The sequence below is a fragment of the Aulonocara sp. 'chitande type north' Nkhata Bay genome, linkage group LG2 (assembly GCF_057382095.1).
Source record: "Aulonocara sp. 'chitande type north' Nkhata Bay isolate Kocher_YH1m ecotype deep benthic linkage group LG2, A_spYH_male_GT1.1, whole genome shotgun sequence".
Taxonomy (NCBI): Eukaryota; Metazoa; Chordata; class Actinopteri; order Cichliformes; family Cichlidae; genus Aulonocara; species Aulonocara sp. 'chitande type north' Nkhata Bay.
In genome coordinates this window covers 35,728,836-35,747,131 of record NC_141345.1, presented here as the reverse complement: position 1 = coordinate 35,747,131, position 18,296 = coordinate 35,728,836, and the positions used below count along the sequence as shown (strand labels likewise).

The window sequence follows — 18,296 nt, the reverse complement described above, 5'->3', positions numbered from 1 at the left end:
ACAGGCCATAAGAAGATCATTTGTAACGTTCACAAATTCTGTTTTGTTACGGTGATGAGCTCTGAAACTTGATTGGAAATCTTCAAATAAACCATCCCTCAGCAGATGATCAGTTAGCTACCCTTTCAAGAATTTTTGAGATAAGAGGTAAGGTTTGAGATTGGCCTATAACTAACACAGTGTCAAGTAATGACATGTAAGTGAAATTTTAACTACTGCCATATTGAAGGCCTGTGGTACATAGCTGATAAATAGAGATTAACGCATTGATCAGTGGTATGACTTCCTTTTCAGTATGACTTCCTTTTCAGTCTTGTGGGGATGTGGTCTAAAAGACTGATGGTTTTCAGGAAGTTCACTCAGAAATTCAGAAACTCAATTGGAGAAAAAGCAAATATCCTAAAGCCTACTCTTTCAGTCCACTCACTCTCTCTCACTCACTTCCACATTTTAATCATCATGTTTTATTTTTACATACATTCAAAATCCATGTATTACTTAAACCTGACATTTTCTCAGTACATGTTTATTTAAATAAAATAGGAATTTGTGGTCACGGTCTGCGGGAGGCAGACCGAGTAAAGAATGAGTGGAGGACCCAAGTGCGGACACTGACGAGGAGACGGAATTAACTTTAACGAAAAATGAGCCTTTTTTGGGGGCTGATACTTAAGCATACAAAAATAAAGCAAACAGGCTGAGACCAAACTGAGACAACTATGAATAAACTGTGACAAGACTAGAGAGACAATGAAAGCTATGAAGACTGATAATACTATGAAACATGAAGGGACACTATGAAGTCTAAAATGAGACATGGGGGAGGGAACACAGACGACACCACACTGAACGCAGGAAGATTGTGAGCTTAAATACACACATGAGGTGACCGGGGGAAGTGGAGACACATGAGGAAACAGCTGACTAGGATGAACATAATGATGCCACAGTGGAAGTGAAAACTAAGTACATAAAACATGGAAACAAGACTTCCAAAATAAACAGGAAACATTACGAGACATGACAGGAATTTGACCACAGAGACATGAAACATGACAGGTAGACATGAAGCAGGAAGACTTAGAACAGGGGAGAAGACACAAAAAGATCTACAAAGCAAAGGACTAACACAGCAACCTAGGCATCGTAGCACTTAATAAGGTCAATTAAACTGAAACTAGAACACAAGTGGAAAGCAAAATACAATAAAACTCAAACACTGGTCTCATTTCCTGAGATTAGAGGATTACCATTCTGCTCTGAAGTGGTAAGGCCCACCAACCAGCATGTGTACAGTGAACTTTAACCATCAAAACATGAGTTTAGTTAATTGATCTCCTTTTGCTCCAAAGAAGAACTTTAATATCATAAGCCGCATTTATTTCTCACGCTTTATTTCAGTTTCATTCAAAGTTTCATCTTTCATTTCAGCAATAAAGCAATTGATTTGCATTATGGAAATATTTTAGTCAATATGTGGTGCAGGTTTTGAAAAATCACAAAAGTTTATAAATTAAAATCAAACTAACATCCACACATAGCTTGAAAGGGTAAAAAGGAACAAACTTTATTCATTTCACATACAAAAGCTAAGTTACAAGAATTAACAGGATTCTTGAAAATACTGAAATTATACCCTAAACCACCCGAAACCTAACAAACCCAAAGACAAACACCAGTATTTTACTTCATTACATATTTGTTTTTGAGTGGGAGTCCAGTAGCGTCAGTAACCTCAGTAGACAACTGCACTGAAAACAAAGTCGCAAAGCACTTAGTATTATACAAAATTTAATCCAATGATTCATGTTCTTGGACAAGAGTTGGCAGTTAAACTCAGTCATGTAAATAATGAATTACACCTCCATTTATACTGCTTTAATATTAAGCTTTGCTTTATTTGAGTGGGTTTAGAAAACAATGAATAAAACAAAAGCTGCTTAGAGAAAGATCAGAACATGCTGTGTATGAGAAGTTATTTCTTGAGACCGAAGTTAACGGTTAGCTTACTGAATGTATGAAACAATTACTGTCACATGGATTGCCATGAGACAACGCCAGCATAGAGGGAAATAAAATGTAGGTTTGCTATAATATTATACTTTCTTTGCACAATTGATAGCAAGATTATTAATTCACGCATATAAGGGACAAAAAACGTTGGGCTGGGCTGTGTGACTGAGACGGAGAGTTGCAGGAAGCAAACAGCTGCACTGCAGATAAAAGTTGAGATAAGTTTTGCTTACACTCATTCTGATCCCCGCAAAAACAAATGTAAGGCATTATAGATCTCTTGTACTGCTTTGGTCAATGAGGGGAGTGCTGATCTTTTTGATTACAGATAGACAACTCAGGCTTTGCTGTTGTTTCAGATGCTCAAACAAAACATAAAAAATGACTAAAACAAAGTTAATCTTTTTAGTGAACAAACCTTCTAATAGGGTATTTACATCTTACATGTGTGCAGTATTGTAGCTACATCTGAAAGCAACTATCCAGTTGAGTTTGTCAGTCACAGCAAATGCAAAGAGGATCTGCTGTTGGGCACAACCAACCTAACTTTGTTTGATTGATCATTATTTATTTAGTTGTGGCTCTCTGCATTTTTTAAGTCTGGATACTAAATTTAAAGCCAAAATCTGTAATTTGGGTATAAGGATGGTTTTGCTTGCATGGTTGGTATGTAAATTATGGAAAGTGTAAGGTCAACTTCAGGGTGTGAGATGAGATATAATAAAATAATAAAAAATATATTATTTTAATAAAAAAAACTGTCAGTTGTTGTTCATTGGTGTTTGAGGGTATGAGGATAATCATAGTCTCCTAAATCTTTGTTCAAATGATTGGTAAAACTATCTGCTCAAGATTTCTGTGGTTATCTTGTGTGGATTGTTCATCATAAACAAACTAAAACACAATTTTGTTTTGAATACAACTGTATTTCCATGTATATATAATTCAGGTTTTCAAATGCAGATTATGTTACTCTTCCTGGAGAATTATCTTTGAAAACAAACAGAACAGCCTATATTCGCTGTAAAGGGCTTGTAAAATATTACAGGAAGTGCATTTTCTGTGTTTCAGCCAATCACTGTGATTTCGACTTTCTAAACCTTGATCCTCTTGTGACTAAATCTTCCTTTGAGTGGGAAGACATCAGTTGTGCAAGAGAAGGTTGAGGTACCACAATGATCGGAAGACTGGTTCCTTTGATTCTTCTAAGTACATTGTGTGAGTTTACTTTTTCTGTACTGTGGGATGTAGCATTGTAAATCATATAAGACAAATTGTATAAGGCTCTGTAATATTTTAAACTGCATGATGATTATACATATTTTTAAGTATTTTGTCCTGTCATGTTCTAACTGCTACTGTTGGTTTCTTTTCTTCAGCTTTGATTGAAATGAGAGAGATTCCTCAGCAGATGTCTTTACATGAGGCTAAACTTGGAGATGATGTGAATCTGACATGTGTGAAAAATAATGCAGAGTTTTCTTACTGGTATAAGTTGAATTTTGGATACTTGCTTGAAACAGTTGCTAAAAGAACTTATGGAAGAATATCCCTCAGTGGACAATTTAACAACTCAAGATTCAGTGCCACAAAAGTAGGTCATGTGTATTCTCTTATCATAAGAAATGTAAGCAAAGAAGATGAAGCAACTTACCTCTGTCATGCAGGATCGGTATATGAACCAGAATTTATAAATGGCACAATTTTGGCAGTGAAAGGTAAAGTATATTCATTTTATTGTTTTCTTTCTATATCTGTGTCAAAATCAAACCAAATACAGACATGTATTTTTGTGAATCACACAGATCCTAAAACTCAACTTAAATCTGTAACTGTGAAACAAACTCCAGACATGGAGTCAGTCAAGCTGGGTGATACAATGACTCTGCAGTGTTCGCTCCTCTCCAAGAACGAGAATGACACAGATCAGTGTCCAGATGAAGACAAAGTGCACTGGTTCAAAGGTGGATCAGAATCCCATCCAGGCGTCATTTACCACGGCAGTCTCAGAAATAAAGAGGACGGGAGATGTGACTACAGTCTGTCCAAAACTGTAACAAACTCATCTGATGCTGGGACGTACTACTGTGCTGTTGTCACATGCAGTGAGATCCTGTTTGGTGAAGGAACAAAAGTGGTGACAAGTATGTTTTTAAAGTCTTATTTAAAATATTATTATTTATAGTGATCATTGTTGCCTGTATTTCTGTGAATATATACTGGAAGTCTTCAGATGCTAGTTTCAGGCCTCTAATAAAGCAACTCTACCTAGATCAGCTTGAGGTTCTGACAATTCTAAATACATTATATAAACATATAATGTTCTCAAGGCTTACAGCCCGCAGCCTGTTTGTGTTTGTCATATTGCAGGTGCCATTTTGCTGCCTTTGTTGCCTTTGCTGTCTTTGTTCTTTTTCTGTTCTTTTATGTGAATGTTTTCTACTCATTTCCTGCAGCGTTCTGTGTCACCTAAAGGCCTCTGCATCTTAGCTGTCCATATTGTTATATGCATTTAGTTTAGATGGTTTTATTTTAAGTATGTCAAGCTAGAGGCCACAAACACTTAGGATGCAATACAATCTCAAAATACAACGCTTCATAATAAAATAAAGAATACAGAATACTAGTATTAGTTTTGGTTTTTTGAAAACCCCATTAAAGATCTGTGAAGCCATACTTGGAACAGCTAAATAATAACGTGTTGATGTTCAGTAGAGGGTTGCACTATGAAGCAAGCTGAACATAGCCAGGCCTTCTTTGTGGTAGCTGGATTTGAGAAAACCTAAAATCTAGTCAGAGATAACAGGTATCATGTTCATCTTTTTCTGTTAACCTAGATTTAACCTCTGCACAATTACACAAAGGGGACACAATTAAAAAAACTTGTCCAATCAGAACATTATTAGAGGAATGGGGGGAAAAGGAATGTAGTACTTAACAAATGTAACTGATAATTTTCTTTTACTTGAGCTCTATTAGCTCTAATTGCAGCTATGTAAAAACACCTGGAAGCATTAAGACAAAACATAAAAATAAGTCATATATGTCACACAAGCAGTACTACTTTAACTTCAGTTTCATATGGTGGTGTTATTATGATACGACCTAACAAGTGACATGTGTATAAAATGTTTTCCTTCAGTCGATAATCCTTATTGCTCTTAAAGCTTACTTTCACTAAAAATAATTAGCTAAAATATTGGACTTTCAGCGAAATGAAACTAATATAACCTGCTACAGACAAGATTGTGTTTTTATCGTATGTTACCGTGGTGATAAAGTCAAGTCCAAAGACATCTGCCTTACTGATGCTGAAAACTTTTACTTTCAGCTCAACATAATTCATTATCCATGAACCTTGGATTGCAATACACTCTGTTGTGTAGTTAAAAAAAGTGCAGCTGAGGTTGATGAGAAAAAACATTGTCTGTAGGCAATTTTCCATAAACTACGAGGAGAGAATGATTTTATTTTTTATTGTTATTAACTTGGTAATGAGTAAAATATTAGTAATTAATATAAATCAATAAAAGCCATCTGCATGAAATTTAATTGGGTCTAACAGTGAGTCATGTAGATGTGCGCTATACACAATTACATAAATGGGATGTAAAGTGTCTGCTGGGATGTTTTCTCGTTCCAGATGAGTTCCCGCTCAGTGCTGTGCTTGTGACGCTGCTGATCTTCTCTGTGCTTGTAAATTTTGGTCTGATTGTCTCCAGAAAAAAGAAGCCAACTTGTGAACAGTCCAAAGGTACAGTGGTGCATCACATTTCCATTACACCACATTTGTGTGTATACACATTAATAGTATAACATTAGTATACAGTAATAGTTACCTTGCTAGTACCGGTTGCCTTTAGAACTGCCTTAATGTTTCACATCAGAAATTCAACACAGCTTTGGACTCAACAAGGCTTTGCTACTGAACTGTAAGTTTCCTTATCTTAGCTGATAGGAGAAAATTACTAACGAATCACATGATAAAGCATTAAGAAATGCTACTAAAACCAGGACATAGCTATGTATTAAACAAAATATCTTAAAATACAGTTGGTTCTTTGTAGGAAACTGTAACTTGGAACAAAATCTAACAGACACCATGTTGAACTGCAGTCCTGTGCTCTGCACCCAGTAATGCACGGCGTGATACATTTTGGTCAGAATTAGAATTATTATCAACTGCATGGATCGATCAGACCTGCCGTGTGAGTCCTTACATATCTATGTCACCAAACTTTAAGTGGCGACTTTCTGGATGAGTCAAAAACATAGATTACTCAAACGTTAAGCACAAGTGCTTTCAAACTGCTTTCATTAGCATGACAATGACTCCACTTGACCTAAGCAGTCATTTCAGCAGACAGATTTTAATCTAATAGTCTATTTCAGAAGTGGTAAAGCAAGAGTTTAGCAGTATGAATCTTCAGGTACAAGCTCAATAAGGAATTAAAAATGATTTATTGATATGCAGAATTCACTTAAACTATTTGGAGATTGGACTCTGATGCCCCATTGCAGCAGAATGAAACGCTGGTGGTGGAGATGAAGATGGAAAGTTGGCTGGACATGAGAGAGGCAGGGATAGGGAGGAGGTGGGTTTCACAAAGGTGTTTGCAAGGCAGGATGACAGATTAACAGTGAGATTTAATGTATGCGGAGTGGAGGCTGAATGGCCTGAAGAAGGTGGACAGAAAGATGATTGGACCAGACCAGTGATGTCAGCATTGGAACAATGGTAGTGTGGGAAAGTGGAAGTGATGTAAAGCATAAACTAACCAGCAAATACCCAGGAAGCAAACATAAGTGTGACTACAGAGCTTCCTTATAAGCTTCATTTAGGAAAGACTAAACTCTCAAATGAATGTTTCCATGAATGAAGCTGTTTTTAGAGCAAATGGATGCCCTATGCAGTATTACTATAATCTTGATAATTAGCTTCTTGGATCTGACCTAAAAGGCTTTAAAAATAAATCACTCTTAATGTTTTCTTTTTCTGAACAGGAGGAGAAACCGTCTCCACTCAGCCTCCAATCAATGACCAGGGTAGATCAACTGCAGATCAACTGAGTAATGTGGTACATATTGTAAATACTGCAAAAAACATGATCATAATGTTAGCATCCTACACTGGACAGATGCCATGGGTGGCAAAGTCAATGCAGATTCTTAGGGCTGAAACACACAGCTAGCATTTTCTATGAGAAAACCGAGACATACTGAGATACAGGCAAAACTACAGGGTAGTAATCGACTTTACTTCACATCCTTTCAAAAAGTTGCTAAAAGTAAACTGTGGGAGATTTAGTAAAGTTTAGGCATGAAAAGAGTTTGACTGGGCCTCAGTATCACACTTCACGTTCAACTTCAAACTATGACTATGTTCTGTGTGTTTAATATAAATTGTAAAACTGTTTTAAAATGGTTATTAAATTCCAATTCTGTTTTCTGTCTTCTAATTTCTGTTAATAATCTGCAGGACGGTGAAGAAGTAGGAGTCAACTATGCGGCGCTGGACTTCCCCTCGAGAAAAGCTAAAAAATGGAAGAATAAGTGGGAGCTACCAGATGACAGCATATATTCTGGCATGATAGACTACCAGTAAAATGCTCTCCTCATCAAGAATGAATATTTAACAATTTTCGTGCTGATATATTATTGTTAGTAGCACTGCAAAATAGATTAGGCTAGAGATGGGACATATGTTTTGTAATGCTGGCTATTTAAATCAAAAATATATATGTTAAGATTATGTGGATCTTTATATTATGTACTATCAGATTTGAGTTGAGTAAATCAAACTGAAATAAATATCAATCATAATTTAGTGTTAGTGAATTTTATATTCTCCTTTATGTTTCATGAGACACTTTAAATATACATAAAATTGACATGAACATGACATTCCACAAGAGGATATGCTTTAGATTAAAACCAAGACTTAGCTAGATGGTGTGACAACTTGTAGGGTGTTACTTACAGGATTCTGCAGAATGATGGTGGCAAATGCTGAAGGTTCTCTTTTCAAATTTATTATTGAACCTAAACTGTACCTTGACACTGATTATGAAGTGATACTAAATTTAAGTTTGACGTATCCTTAATAGGGATTGCAGCTTCGATGTAAGATGAAAACCATCCATTCGCTTCCGCTTATCCTTTTTCAGGGGCGCTGGAGCCTATCCCAGCTGTCATAGGGCGAGAGGCAGGGTACACCCTGGACAGGTCGCCAGTCTGTCGCAGGGCCAACACACAGGGGCAGACAACCATTCACACTCACATTCACACCTATTGGCAATTTGGATTATCCAATTAACCTATCCCCACAAGTTGCATGTCTTTGGACGGTGGGAGGAAGCCGAAGTACCCAGAGGGAACCCACGCAAACACGGGGAGAACATGCAAACTCCACACAGAAAGACCCCGGCCTGATGGTGGAATTGAACTCAGAACCTTCTTGCTGTGCAGCAACAGTGCTAACCACCGTGCCACCGTGCTGCCTCATAAGATGAAAACATGACAGCTTATTAAGATAATGTAAAGTTTGTTGTTTCAAAACATAAACAACAATCAGATTCTGCAGACTGATGATTGCTTGGTCCTTATTTAATATTCTGGCAGACTCTGTACCTATTAACCCTTTAGAGCCGGTCGGAGCGGGCACGCTCCGTTTTGCGTAACTATTTTTAAATCCCGGTAGCTCTGCAACCATGTGAGCTAGCGCAATAATTTTTTTGCATATGAAACCAGAGGAGTTGTACTTACATCTTATGCCATCAGCTTGTCCTAGGTCACAGTTTCCTTCCCCATATAGCTTTGCAAAAACTGCATAAAAAGCACTTGCAGCAACAAAAACATAATATTCCAGAAACACGCTTTGCCGATCCGATCAGCTGTTCATAACACTTCCTACGTTGGAATAGACGTCAGCGCGAACTTTTGCATGTCCGCCATTACCTGCCCGAAACCGGAAGTGACGTCATTTTCGCGGAAATGTAGTTTTTTTTTTACCATCAGGGCCTCATGAGCCTATACTGGTGTTTTTAAAAGTTATCTTTGACTTTATGACTTTCTGTGTCGTTTCTGGGATGCTTAGGACTCATATTGCACTGCTGGAAATAGTTTATTTTGATGCATATGCTGCTTTTTTGCAAATTTGCATTATAATATTTATATTCGTTTTTCCTGCAGTGTATAGAAATTGTTGTATTTCAAAAATAAAACTATGAAGTCACTCAAAATAAATTTCCTGTGGTAGGAAACTTTTTTGTATTTACAGTTTTGAGGGATGAGCCTCTTAAATTTCTCTAACTAGAAATATATGTTAAAAAAGCAAAAACGATTTTCAATTTTTTTGTAGTTTTTTTGCACTTTTTTGCAATTTATGTAATTACTATGCACTTAATGAATACATATTATTAACATTTGGGCTATAATTGTTGTATTGATGTATAGCAACTTGAAATGCTCCCAAAAATGGCTCCTCAGCATGTAAAAATAGAATATAAGCTCTGGCGGACTTGGTTCTATGGTAGGTCTTAAAGGGTTAACAGATAGCTTTGTTAGCACCTAGTGCATGTTGGTTGCAAGGCAAGCAAGCAGATAGCAGTGTGCAAAATGTGCATTTTATCAAACTGTTGATGAAATAACTTACAACACATTTATAAAATGATAATATAAAGAAACACTGAAATGAAGTAACATGTGAATCCCATACACTCGGACTGGCTGAACATTGGAAACCATCATAATATCATGAGTCCAAGGTTTAGGCTCAATGCTAAGAGAACGAGGCTACTCATCTTGTAATTGCAACTGAATAGGGTATGAGTAGGCTTACTGAAATGCTAACGCTGACTGATAGAGCGTGTGCAACATGAAGGATATAACGACGGCATGGTAAATGGTAAATGGCCTGTATTTGTATAGCGCTTTACTTAGTCCCTATGGACCCCAAAGCGCTTTACACTCCATTCAGTCATCCACCCATTCACACACACATTCACACGCACATTCACACACTGGACATGACAAAGATCTGAGGAAACTCAGGATACGCTTAACTAAGAACAAGAAAGTGCAACTCAAAACAGTTGAGTGAAGATCCAGGACAGTGACAGAAGGTGAAATAAGCACATAGATGTGTATTTATTCTGAAAGAACTCTTGTGCAAAGTAATTAAACATCCCAACACCAGCCCCAGCCCTTAAAATAAAACTGACCCCCACCCTACCCCCATAGGGACTAAATGTAATCTTCTTCTAAATGTGAAAACCAAGGCAACCATTTTTCACAGATAAAAAAGTACAACAAATACTGACAGCACAAATTGCATTAGTGATGAAGCAAATTTATGACAAAGACTGAAACTAACAATACCAAAAAGTCACAAACATAGACTCTGTAAAAGGATGTCAGGTTTATTTTCAAGGACATACTCAATATGTTGATACTTCATCAACATTTAGGAGTAGACACTAGTCTCAGTAAACTCCCTCTTCCTTCTTCCTCTGGTTTTTCGTTCAGAGAAATTCAGTGCAGCGTAGTTTATATCAGCTTCAGTCTGTGTTATAATAAGAACACACAAACATAGTTTAGATTGTGATGAGGAACTCTTTAGACATATGTGAACTGAACAGCTGTAATTTCTCGTACTTACTGATTGGAACAAATTGTCGGTTTGGACTTCTGTCACAGCGCTTTCGTATCCTTAAAATATACATTGTAACAATAAATTATAATAGTGAAATGCACTAAATGTGATATTACCTTGTGAATTTATTGTCACAAAAATCTCACTCATAGACATAGATACATGCATTAAACAAATTCAGGTACACAAAGTAAAGGCAGTCACTGTGGGGAAGGAGGTGTCGTACAGATTCATTAACAATTAATTAACAAAAGTTTACCTTATGGTGTTATAGGAAAACTCATTTAAAGATTTTGTTTGTAAAAGGCATGACTCTTTACCTTCAGATAACACTTACCTTTACTTTTCTTACATATGCTTTGTCTGCAGACGAGGAAAACGTTTCCAATGACTGAAATGGCCAAACAGCTTATTAATATTGCCATTTGATTAAACACGAGTTGTGTTGTTCGCTCTACAAAAAAGAACACAAAAATTACATTCTTAAAAAGTCTTATAACTTATCTTGATATTAACATAGTTTAGTATAAATGCCAGCAAATAAAACAAAATCATACCAAGTTCAACTGTAGTTCCGTTTCCCAATAATATCTCCCCACATGTGGCCACAGCGCAGTAGTAAGTCCCAGCATCAGAGGAGCTGACGTTCTTAGAAAGCTGATAAACACATCTATCCTGATGGTCAGATCTTTTCTCACATTGATCAGTTCTATTTCCATCAGTGTAAATTATGTTTGGATGAGATTTATTAGATCCAGCTCTGAACCAGAAAACATTATTAACTCCTGGACACGTCTTGTTCTGAGAATCAGAGAGAACTGAACACTGTAGAGTTGCTGTGTCTCCTGGACGCAGTGGATTTGATTCTATCGGCTGCTGTACAACAATATAGTTTGATGTCCTTTCAGTGTTTCCTGCATAATATAAAATGTATTACAATGACATTCTTCAAAAAATACTCTGAAAGATTAAAAAGTCTGTAAAAGTTGGTCTGTTTATTACCTTTAACTAACAAATATGTCCCACTCCATTCAAGATCACACCATGTTGTGGTTCCACAATGATAAATTCCCTCATCCTCTTTGATTGTCTCCAGAATAGTCAGTTTGCTAAAATTGTTTGCATTCTTTGCAGGAAATCTTGATTTCAAAAACGGAGAATAATACACAGGTTCTGTATCTCGATATAGTCTCACAATAAATTTAAGTGTATCCCCAACACTCTGCCTGTACCAGTATACTTTACTCCTGATGTCTTTGGATATATCACACTTTAAGGTTGCTGGTTCACCAAGCTGAACCATTTTCACTGGAACCAGAGAATCTGAGTTAAAACAAAATGAAGAAAAACAAAATTTTGTTTTAGACGAATATCTTAAAATTATTATTAACATAATTATTGATAAATCCTGACAAATCTATTCAACGTAAATGACAAATGACAGAAGAAATTAGCACTTACTCCCATGATGAAGAAGAAGTAATATCATCCATAACACCACCATCTTGACACTGCTCCTTCTCGGGGTTTTTCAGTAAGTTAAGTTGGTGAAAGGAGCATGTTGGGTTGGGCCATGAAAGAAATCTGATTGGTTAACACGGAAGAGACTCAAAAGTAAACTTCCTGTCACACTGGTCTCATTTTGAGCTTTTTAAAAACACATCTTCTCTTTTCATCTTCTGTTGCAAGGTTTCACGTTGTTCACTTTTTATGTTTGACTGTCTCTGTTTGATTTTAATTTTAAATCTTAAGCACAGAAACAGCAAATGGCAATTCTGCTCTTGGTTGTCTTGGTTGCGATATGCACTGCAAGAAATACCTCAAATACATCAAACTCTGCACTTCAGAGGAAATTTGAAAGCAGAATGTTTCATTGCTAAGAGGTCATAATATCTTGTTTTTCAGACGACGTGAACAGCAACATGAAACGATGCTGCATGGTTCAGAAAACAGAACAAAGGAGTATTTTATTTATTCATATAGGAAACGACCTAGAAGCAGATATTCCACCAAAAGTCACCCACATTAACCACATGTCCAGAATAAGAGCAACATTTTAGTTGTGACTGTCAGTGGACTGAAAGTAGTCAAAGTGCAATCAAAGTGCTTTTTTACTGCAAGCCAATTCAATCCATGCAGTCATGCAAACATTCATACAAGCTCTTTTCCCAACACCTAAGCAGCATGATGAACATTTGTGGACACATCCACATTGGGAGAAACCAGAGGGGCAGCATCTTCATGAAAAATACTTCAACATGCAAAATAGATTAGCTGGGGAATGAATGACTAAGCTTTTGATTGGTAGAAGACTCACTTTTTTCCTGAGCCGCTGCCACCCCAATCTGAGGATTCAAAATAAGTATACTTTATTATTTCAAGACAGGGTAGTAATAAGGAAATGATGCACAAAAATACTAAGCATATGTCCCAGCATATATCAAGGCTGAGCACTGGGGGTCGGTGTGCATCTGTGAGCAGACTCACAAGAGACTGAGATGCTTATAAAGCTGACTCTCCTCTCACCACTGTGAAATTACTTATGCGGATCATTATTATATGCATTTGTATATTATGTGGAAACACAGGCAGCAGAAGCCAGTATAGGAGCAAATTATCCTGCAGTTGATCATCTGAGCACATAGGTTTTCTTCATTAATCACCTTAGGCAGTGTAGAAGATCCAGACTTTATTGTGAATAAAACTTTGATTAAAACATTTATGAAAAGGATTCAGATCATCAAAAGGGGACAGTCGACTCCTACGCTGTCGAGTTTGAAAATAAAACAAAATCAATGTCATCAGTGTCTTGGGACAACATTTTCACATTAGTAGATATGAGAAATCACTTGGTTGACCAGATTTTTTAAGTTGAACCAGTTATTTTATAAAATACACCCACTTGATATGAAACTGTATATTTTAATCTGGTCCAATCGTTTTTTTTAAATGTATTAAAAAGTGATTGAGCAACTTTCTCTTTGCCTCTTTGCACTTGGCTACAAACAGCCCCAGTGTGAGCTGGAGGTCACTGCTTGATGAAGGCATAAGAAGCCACATCATCTGCAAAAACAAAAACCTTCTTCCTCTTGTCTGCCTTTAGAAATTATGTCCTTAAAATTATGAAAACACTCATTGACAGAAGGGGAGCTGTGAATGATCTGGCCTGAAAACTGTCTTGATATCACACATTCTCAATGCACCCAACCCAGGCCAAGTACTATGAAGTCATGTTTAATGAAAGAGTACAGATGATAGTCAGAACCCGCACCCACACCCTAAGGTTATAGCATTTGACACAGCCGATCACATGGCAGGTAATCTCAGCTGTATTGAAATTCAGACAAAGTATCATAAAAATAATTTAAATTGCTTTGAATATGGGATGGTTATTGATGCCACATGGGCTGCACAACCATGCCTAATATCTAGTGAGAAGCAGTTCTGTGGGAAACAATGCCTTCCTGATGCCACATTGAAATAAATGGGGTACATCAACAGAATACCACGGTAGGTGCTCTTCCTGTCAGGTACGAACAAGAAAGAGTTTCACAGAATCATCAAAATCTGATGATAACAGATTCCAAAACATTGCCCAGTCAGAGTAATCTCAATTTCCACTTCAACATTCAGCTGGCAGTCTTAATTTGCTGTAAATAACACAAGAGTATTGCTCTATTCTGCCTTGTTTTAACAATCCAACCTGTTGGTAGCATGTTGATGTGGGGATATTTCCCTGGCAAACTCTAGGGCTTAGTACCAATTAAATATAGTTTAAAATGCCACAGTCCCTTTATGACAACAGCGTTTCCATTTTCTGATGACTACTTTGATTAGGAAGCACGCACAATGTCACAATGTCTCTGCACTCAGTGAAGTCAACCTGCAATTAAACCAGATCTCATTCTAATACAGCACCTTGGGATGTGGTGGAATGGGAGAGTTGCATTTAAGCGTTGCAGCTGATTTTCAGCAACTTCATGATGTTATCATGTTAATATGGACCATTAATATGCACCAAGATCACAGAGGAAAGTTTCCAGCACCTTGTTAAAGCTATGTCCAGTGTTGGGAAGGTCACTTTTAAAATGTAGATTACAGATTACAGAGTACATGGCCCAAAATGTATTTTGTATCGTATTACGTTGCGTTACTCAATGAGAGTAATGTATTATGAATACTTTGGACTACTTATATTATATATTATCATGCATTTTAAAACTACATGATGTACTATTGCTGCGTGATTTATTACTATTACTGAAAGTTACTCACCATACCAATACATATTAGATTTTTAAATCTTAATATAAAATGAGTAACAGTAGGTGGACATTAGGTAAGGCTGCACTTTTTGCAGCGACCTCGTGTAGAAAACTATATAAAACAGGTCCGCGGCTCCGAACTGTAGTAAAGGGACCTCTGGCTAATACGTCGGGTTCGTGTCAGGCTCATAGCTGAAAACTATAGTTTTTTACTTTGCTGTCAGGATCAACAGAGACAGAGAGAGGCGTCAAAAGGCTGCTCCAAATCAGTAATAGCTTAATAGCTTACTTACAACTGGGCTCGTCAGGTACTCTTTTTGGCTGCAGTGGTTATTATTATATTTACATGCTTCTCCCATTTCTGGTCAGTAACAACTCTTACTTTATGACTCTTCTTTGTCTCCCTCCCTCACGCTCACAGACACATAACAGGTATGGCAGTCGAATTTCCCAGAGGAACCCACCCGAGGGATTAATAAAGTTCTATCTTATCTTATCTTATCTTATCTTATCATTCTCCCTGCAGCACGGACTACACTGCCCATGAGGCTACATTCTTTAGGGCTATGCCTGTAACACTCTGTCTATTGCCTTCATATTAAATCATTTTTTCAATAATAATTAAAAAAAATATTTCTTCACGTCATTATGTGGGCCGCAAGTAGAGGTGACATCGTCCGCGAGATTGAGACCCAGGCATTAGAGCAGGGGTGGGCAATTCCAGGCCCCGAGGGCTGGTGTCCCTGCAGGTTTTAGATCTCACCCTGGGTCACCACACCTGAATCACATGATTAGTTCGTTACCAGGCCTCTGGAGAACTTCAAGACATGTTGAGGAGCTAATTTAGCCATTTAAATCAGCTGTGTTGGTTCAAGGACACATCTAAAACCTGCAGGGACACCGGCCCTCGGGGCCTGGAATTACCCACCCCTGCATTAGAGCCTCTTATTGCCTGTTTTGTTTGGGTTTCCAGAGGGCATAGCCTAACATATAAAACAGGAAAAGACCACCATGTAATCCATTTACTTCAGCAAAGTAACTGTATCCTGAGTACCGCTTTTTTAAATGCTAACTGTAACGGAATACAGTCCCCAATACTGGCTATGTCATAATGAACTATTGCATTTGACCCACTATTGGTTAGGTGTATGTAATAAAGTATTTGTTGAGTGTATGCAGATATTTTCTTATGTTTTTATATTCTGTCAAATGTTTTCTCAAACACAGTCAATTTCCACATCAGAATTTTAAATTTGCACAAAAAAGAGCTTTAACCTGTTTTGCGTTCTGTTGTTTGAAGTCACAAAATAGCAGAAACAAATAGATACCATTGACCAAACATACAAAGCATTGGAGGAATTAAAGAAACATTTATTAATTCAAAATTTTAAAAAAAAACAAGGACTACGTACAGTTTCAAATTTTGCCCTCAGATATGCAATAAATCTAAGTTACAGGCTTTGAGAGCCCAAATGGTGGAACAAACAAATTGCCAAGTCTCAAATATAAGGTCAATAACAGAATATGAGGTTCCTTTTAAAATTCAGGAAATGCTCAACATTGTCATGAAGTTCAACATTTAACTTGAGAGTAGGCGCTGTCCTCAGCAAACTCTCTCTTCCGTCTTCCTTTTGTTTTTCTTTCAGAGAAATTAATTGCGGCGTAGTTTAGCTCTTCATCAGCTTCACCCTGCTTTATAATTAAAACCATGAGCAAAAACTGTAATAAATAACTGGTAAAACAATATTTTAACTAACAATATTTGTTATTACTTACAGCTTGGTGCAATTTGTCATTTTGTGCTCCTGATATAGCACTTTCTGTTCCTGTAAATATGACAGTAGGTCAAAAATGCACTTAATGTGGCATTCGTTCCTGAATTTGTCTGACATGTACATATAGAATATATGTTTATTTTCCATTTTCCAAGTGCAATGAGGTCAGTTTTGCCTTTAAGAAAGACTATAACTTCTATAACACTTACCTTTATATGGTTTCCATAATCTTTGGTAGAAGATGAGGAAAACATTTCCAACGACAGAAATGGACAAGAACACTAATAAGGTCATTTGGATAGATATTGATTGTGTTGTTTGTTCTGGAAAATAAAAACAAATAAATCTTCTTAAAAAGTCTTATGCCTCATTTTAGAATAACATGTTATTGTGTATTAATTCCAGTACTTAATTCATAATCGTACCAAGTTCCACTGAAGATCCATTTCCAAATATAATCTCTCCACATGTGGCCACAGCGCAGTAGTAAGTCCCAGCATCAAAAGCGCTGATATTTTTAGAGAAGTGATAAACACAGTTTTTCTGAGTCTCTGATCTTTTCTCACATTCGTTTTTTCTATTTCCATCAGAGTAGATGATGTTTGGGTGAGATTTTTGTGATCCTGCTCTGAACCAAAAGACATTATAATCTCCTGGACATGCCTCATTCTGAGACTCAGAGAGGACTGAACACTCAAGAGTCACTGTGTCTCCTGTACGGTCCGGTTTTGATTCTGTCGGCTGCTGGACAACAGAGTAGTTTGATGTCCTCTGAATGTTTCCTTTATAATACAAAACACAAACATTCTTCAAAGCATGCTCAGAAGATATTTGATAAATTAGGGTGCAAAATTACCTTTCACTAACAGGTATGTCCCACTCCATTCAGCATCAATCCACTCTGTGATTCCACAGTGATAGATTCCCTCATCCTCTTGGATTGTCTTCAGAATCATCAAGTTGCTAAAATTTTTATCATTATTTACATTAAATCTTGAATTTGAAAATTCAGGACCATATTCCGGTGGTGTATTTTTATACAGTGCCAATATCAATTTAAGAGTTTCTCCAATGTTCTGCTTGTACCAGTAGATTGCTTTACTGCTCAGCTCTTTCGGTAAAGCACATGTTAAGGTTGCCGCTTCACCAAGTTGAACTATGTTCACTGGCACCAGAGAGTCTGAGTTGAAACAAAACACAGAAAAACAAAATTTTGCTTGAAAATTTTTAAATTGTTATCATTTCAAAAACATTATTGTTATTATCTATAACTCTACACATATATATTTTACAGTAACAACGTATATCAGATTTATGAACAGAGAAAAGTAGCCCTTACGTCCTTGATGAAGAAATAGCCATGTCATCCATAACCCCACCATCTTGATACTACTCCTTTTTAGGAACCTCATTGCTATTTCTGTGAGAGAAGGAAGTGAGATGAGTGACTGGGTAAGACCATCTATGCATATGATAGCTCTGATTGGTTAAAACATAATAGATTCAAAAGTACACTTCCTGTCACATTGATCTCAACCAGAGGTTTTTCTGTTTCATCTTCTGTTGCAGTTGTTCAGATTGTTCAGTTTT

The 18,296-nt window shown here is 36.9% G+C and overlaps 3 protein-coding genes across 4 annotated transcripts; 1 reads left to right on the top strand and 2 right to left on the bottom strand.

The window, feature by feature from the left end:
- The first annotated feature begins 3,147 nt into the window (after positions 1 to 3,147).
- On the top strand, positions 3,148 to 7,946 carry LOC147338321 (uncharacterized). The gene is made up of 6 exons (XM_086260975.1): positions 3,148 to 3,231; positions 3,393 to 3,731; positions 3,819 to 4,157; positions 5,657 to 5,767; positions 7,018 to 7,091; positions 7,493 to 7,946. Exons 1-6 carry the CDS (start codon positions 3,189 to 3,191, stop codon positions 7,616 to 7,618), a joined length of 1,032 nt encoding a protein of 343 aa, XP_086117101.1. The 5' UTR covers positions 3,148 to 3,188; the 3' UTR covers positions 7,619 to 7,946.
- Positions 7,947 to 10,456: 2,510 nt separating this feature from the next.
- On the bottom strand, positions 10,457 to 12,170 carry LOC147338320 (signal-regulatory protein beta-2-like). Of its 2 annotated transcripts, XM_086260962.1 has the most exons (6): positions 12,128 to 12,170; positions 11,669 to 11,989; positions 11,224 to 11,580; positions 11,004 to 11,120; positions 10,673 to 10,722; positions 10,457 to 10,576 (listed from the first exon to the last, which is right to left on the bottom strand). In XM_086260962.1, exons 1-6 carry the CDS (start codon positions 12,168 to 12,170, stop codon positions 10,478 to 10,480), a joined length of 987 nt encoding a protein of 328 aa, XP_086117088.1. In that variant the 3' UTR covers positions 10,457 to 10,477. The 2 variants fall into 2 exon arrangements, with proteins under 2 accessions (XP_086117088.1, XP_086117078.1); XM_086260952.1 differs by having other exon boundaries at positions 10,478 to 10,722.
- A 4,944-nt stretch (positions 12,171 to 17,114) lies between these two features.
- LOC147338319 (signal-regulatory protein beta-2-like) lies at positions 17,115 to 18,088 on the bottom strand. Its single transcript, XM_086260988.1, has 3 exons — positions 18,046 to 18,088; positions 17,563 to 17,886; positions 17,115 to 17,488 (listed from the first exon to the last, which is right to left on the bottom strand). The coding sequence occupies exons 1-3, from the start codon at positions 18,086 to 18,088 to the stop codon at positions 17,115 to 17,117; spliced, it is 741 nt and encodes a 246-aa protein (XP_086117114.1).
- Between the last annotated feature and the right edge of the window lie 208 nt (positions 18,089 to 18,296).

Coding starts and splice junctions, on each gene's coding strand:
- LOC147338320 (XM_086260952.1), bottom strand. CDS start 12,170: ATGGTGGTGTTATGGATGATATTACTTCTTCTTCATCATGGGA. Junction 11,990..12,127: donor ACTTCTTCTTCATCATGGGA/GTAAGTGCTAAT, acceptor GTTTTAACTCAG/ATTCTCTGGTTCCAGTGAAA. Junction 11,121..11,223: donor CGGAACTACAGTTGAACTTG/GTATGATTTTGT, acceptor TCTTTTTTGTAG/AGCGAACAACACAACTCGTG.
- LOC147338321 (XM_086260975.1), top strand. CDS start 3,189: ATGATCGGAAGACTGGTTCCTTTGATTCTTCTAAGTACATTGT. Junction 3,232..3,392: donor GATTCTTCTAAGTACATTGT/GTGAGTTTACTT, acceptor TCTTTTCTTCAG/CTTTGATTGAAATGAGAGAG. Junction 5,768..7,017: donor AACTTGTGAACAGTCCAAAG/GTACAGTGGTGC, acceptor TTTTCTGAACAG/GAGGAGAAACCGTCTCCACT.
- LOC147338319 (XM_086260988.1), bottom strand. CDS start 18,088: ATGGTGGGGTTATGGATGACATGGCTATTTCTTCATCAAGGAC. Junction 17,887..18,045: donor GCTATTTCTTCATCAAGGAC/GTAAGGGCTACT, acceptor GTTTCAACTCAG/ACTCTCTGGTGCCAGTGAAC. Junction 17,489..17,562: donor GACATACCTGTTAGTGAAAG/GTAATTTTGCAC, acceptor TGTATTATAAAG/GAAACATTCAGAGGACATCA.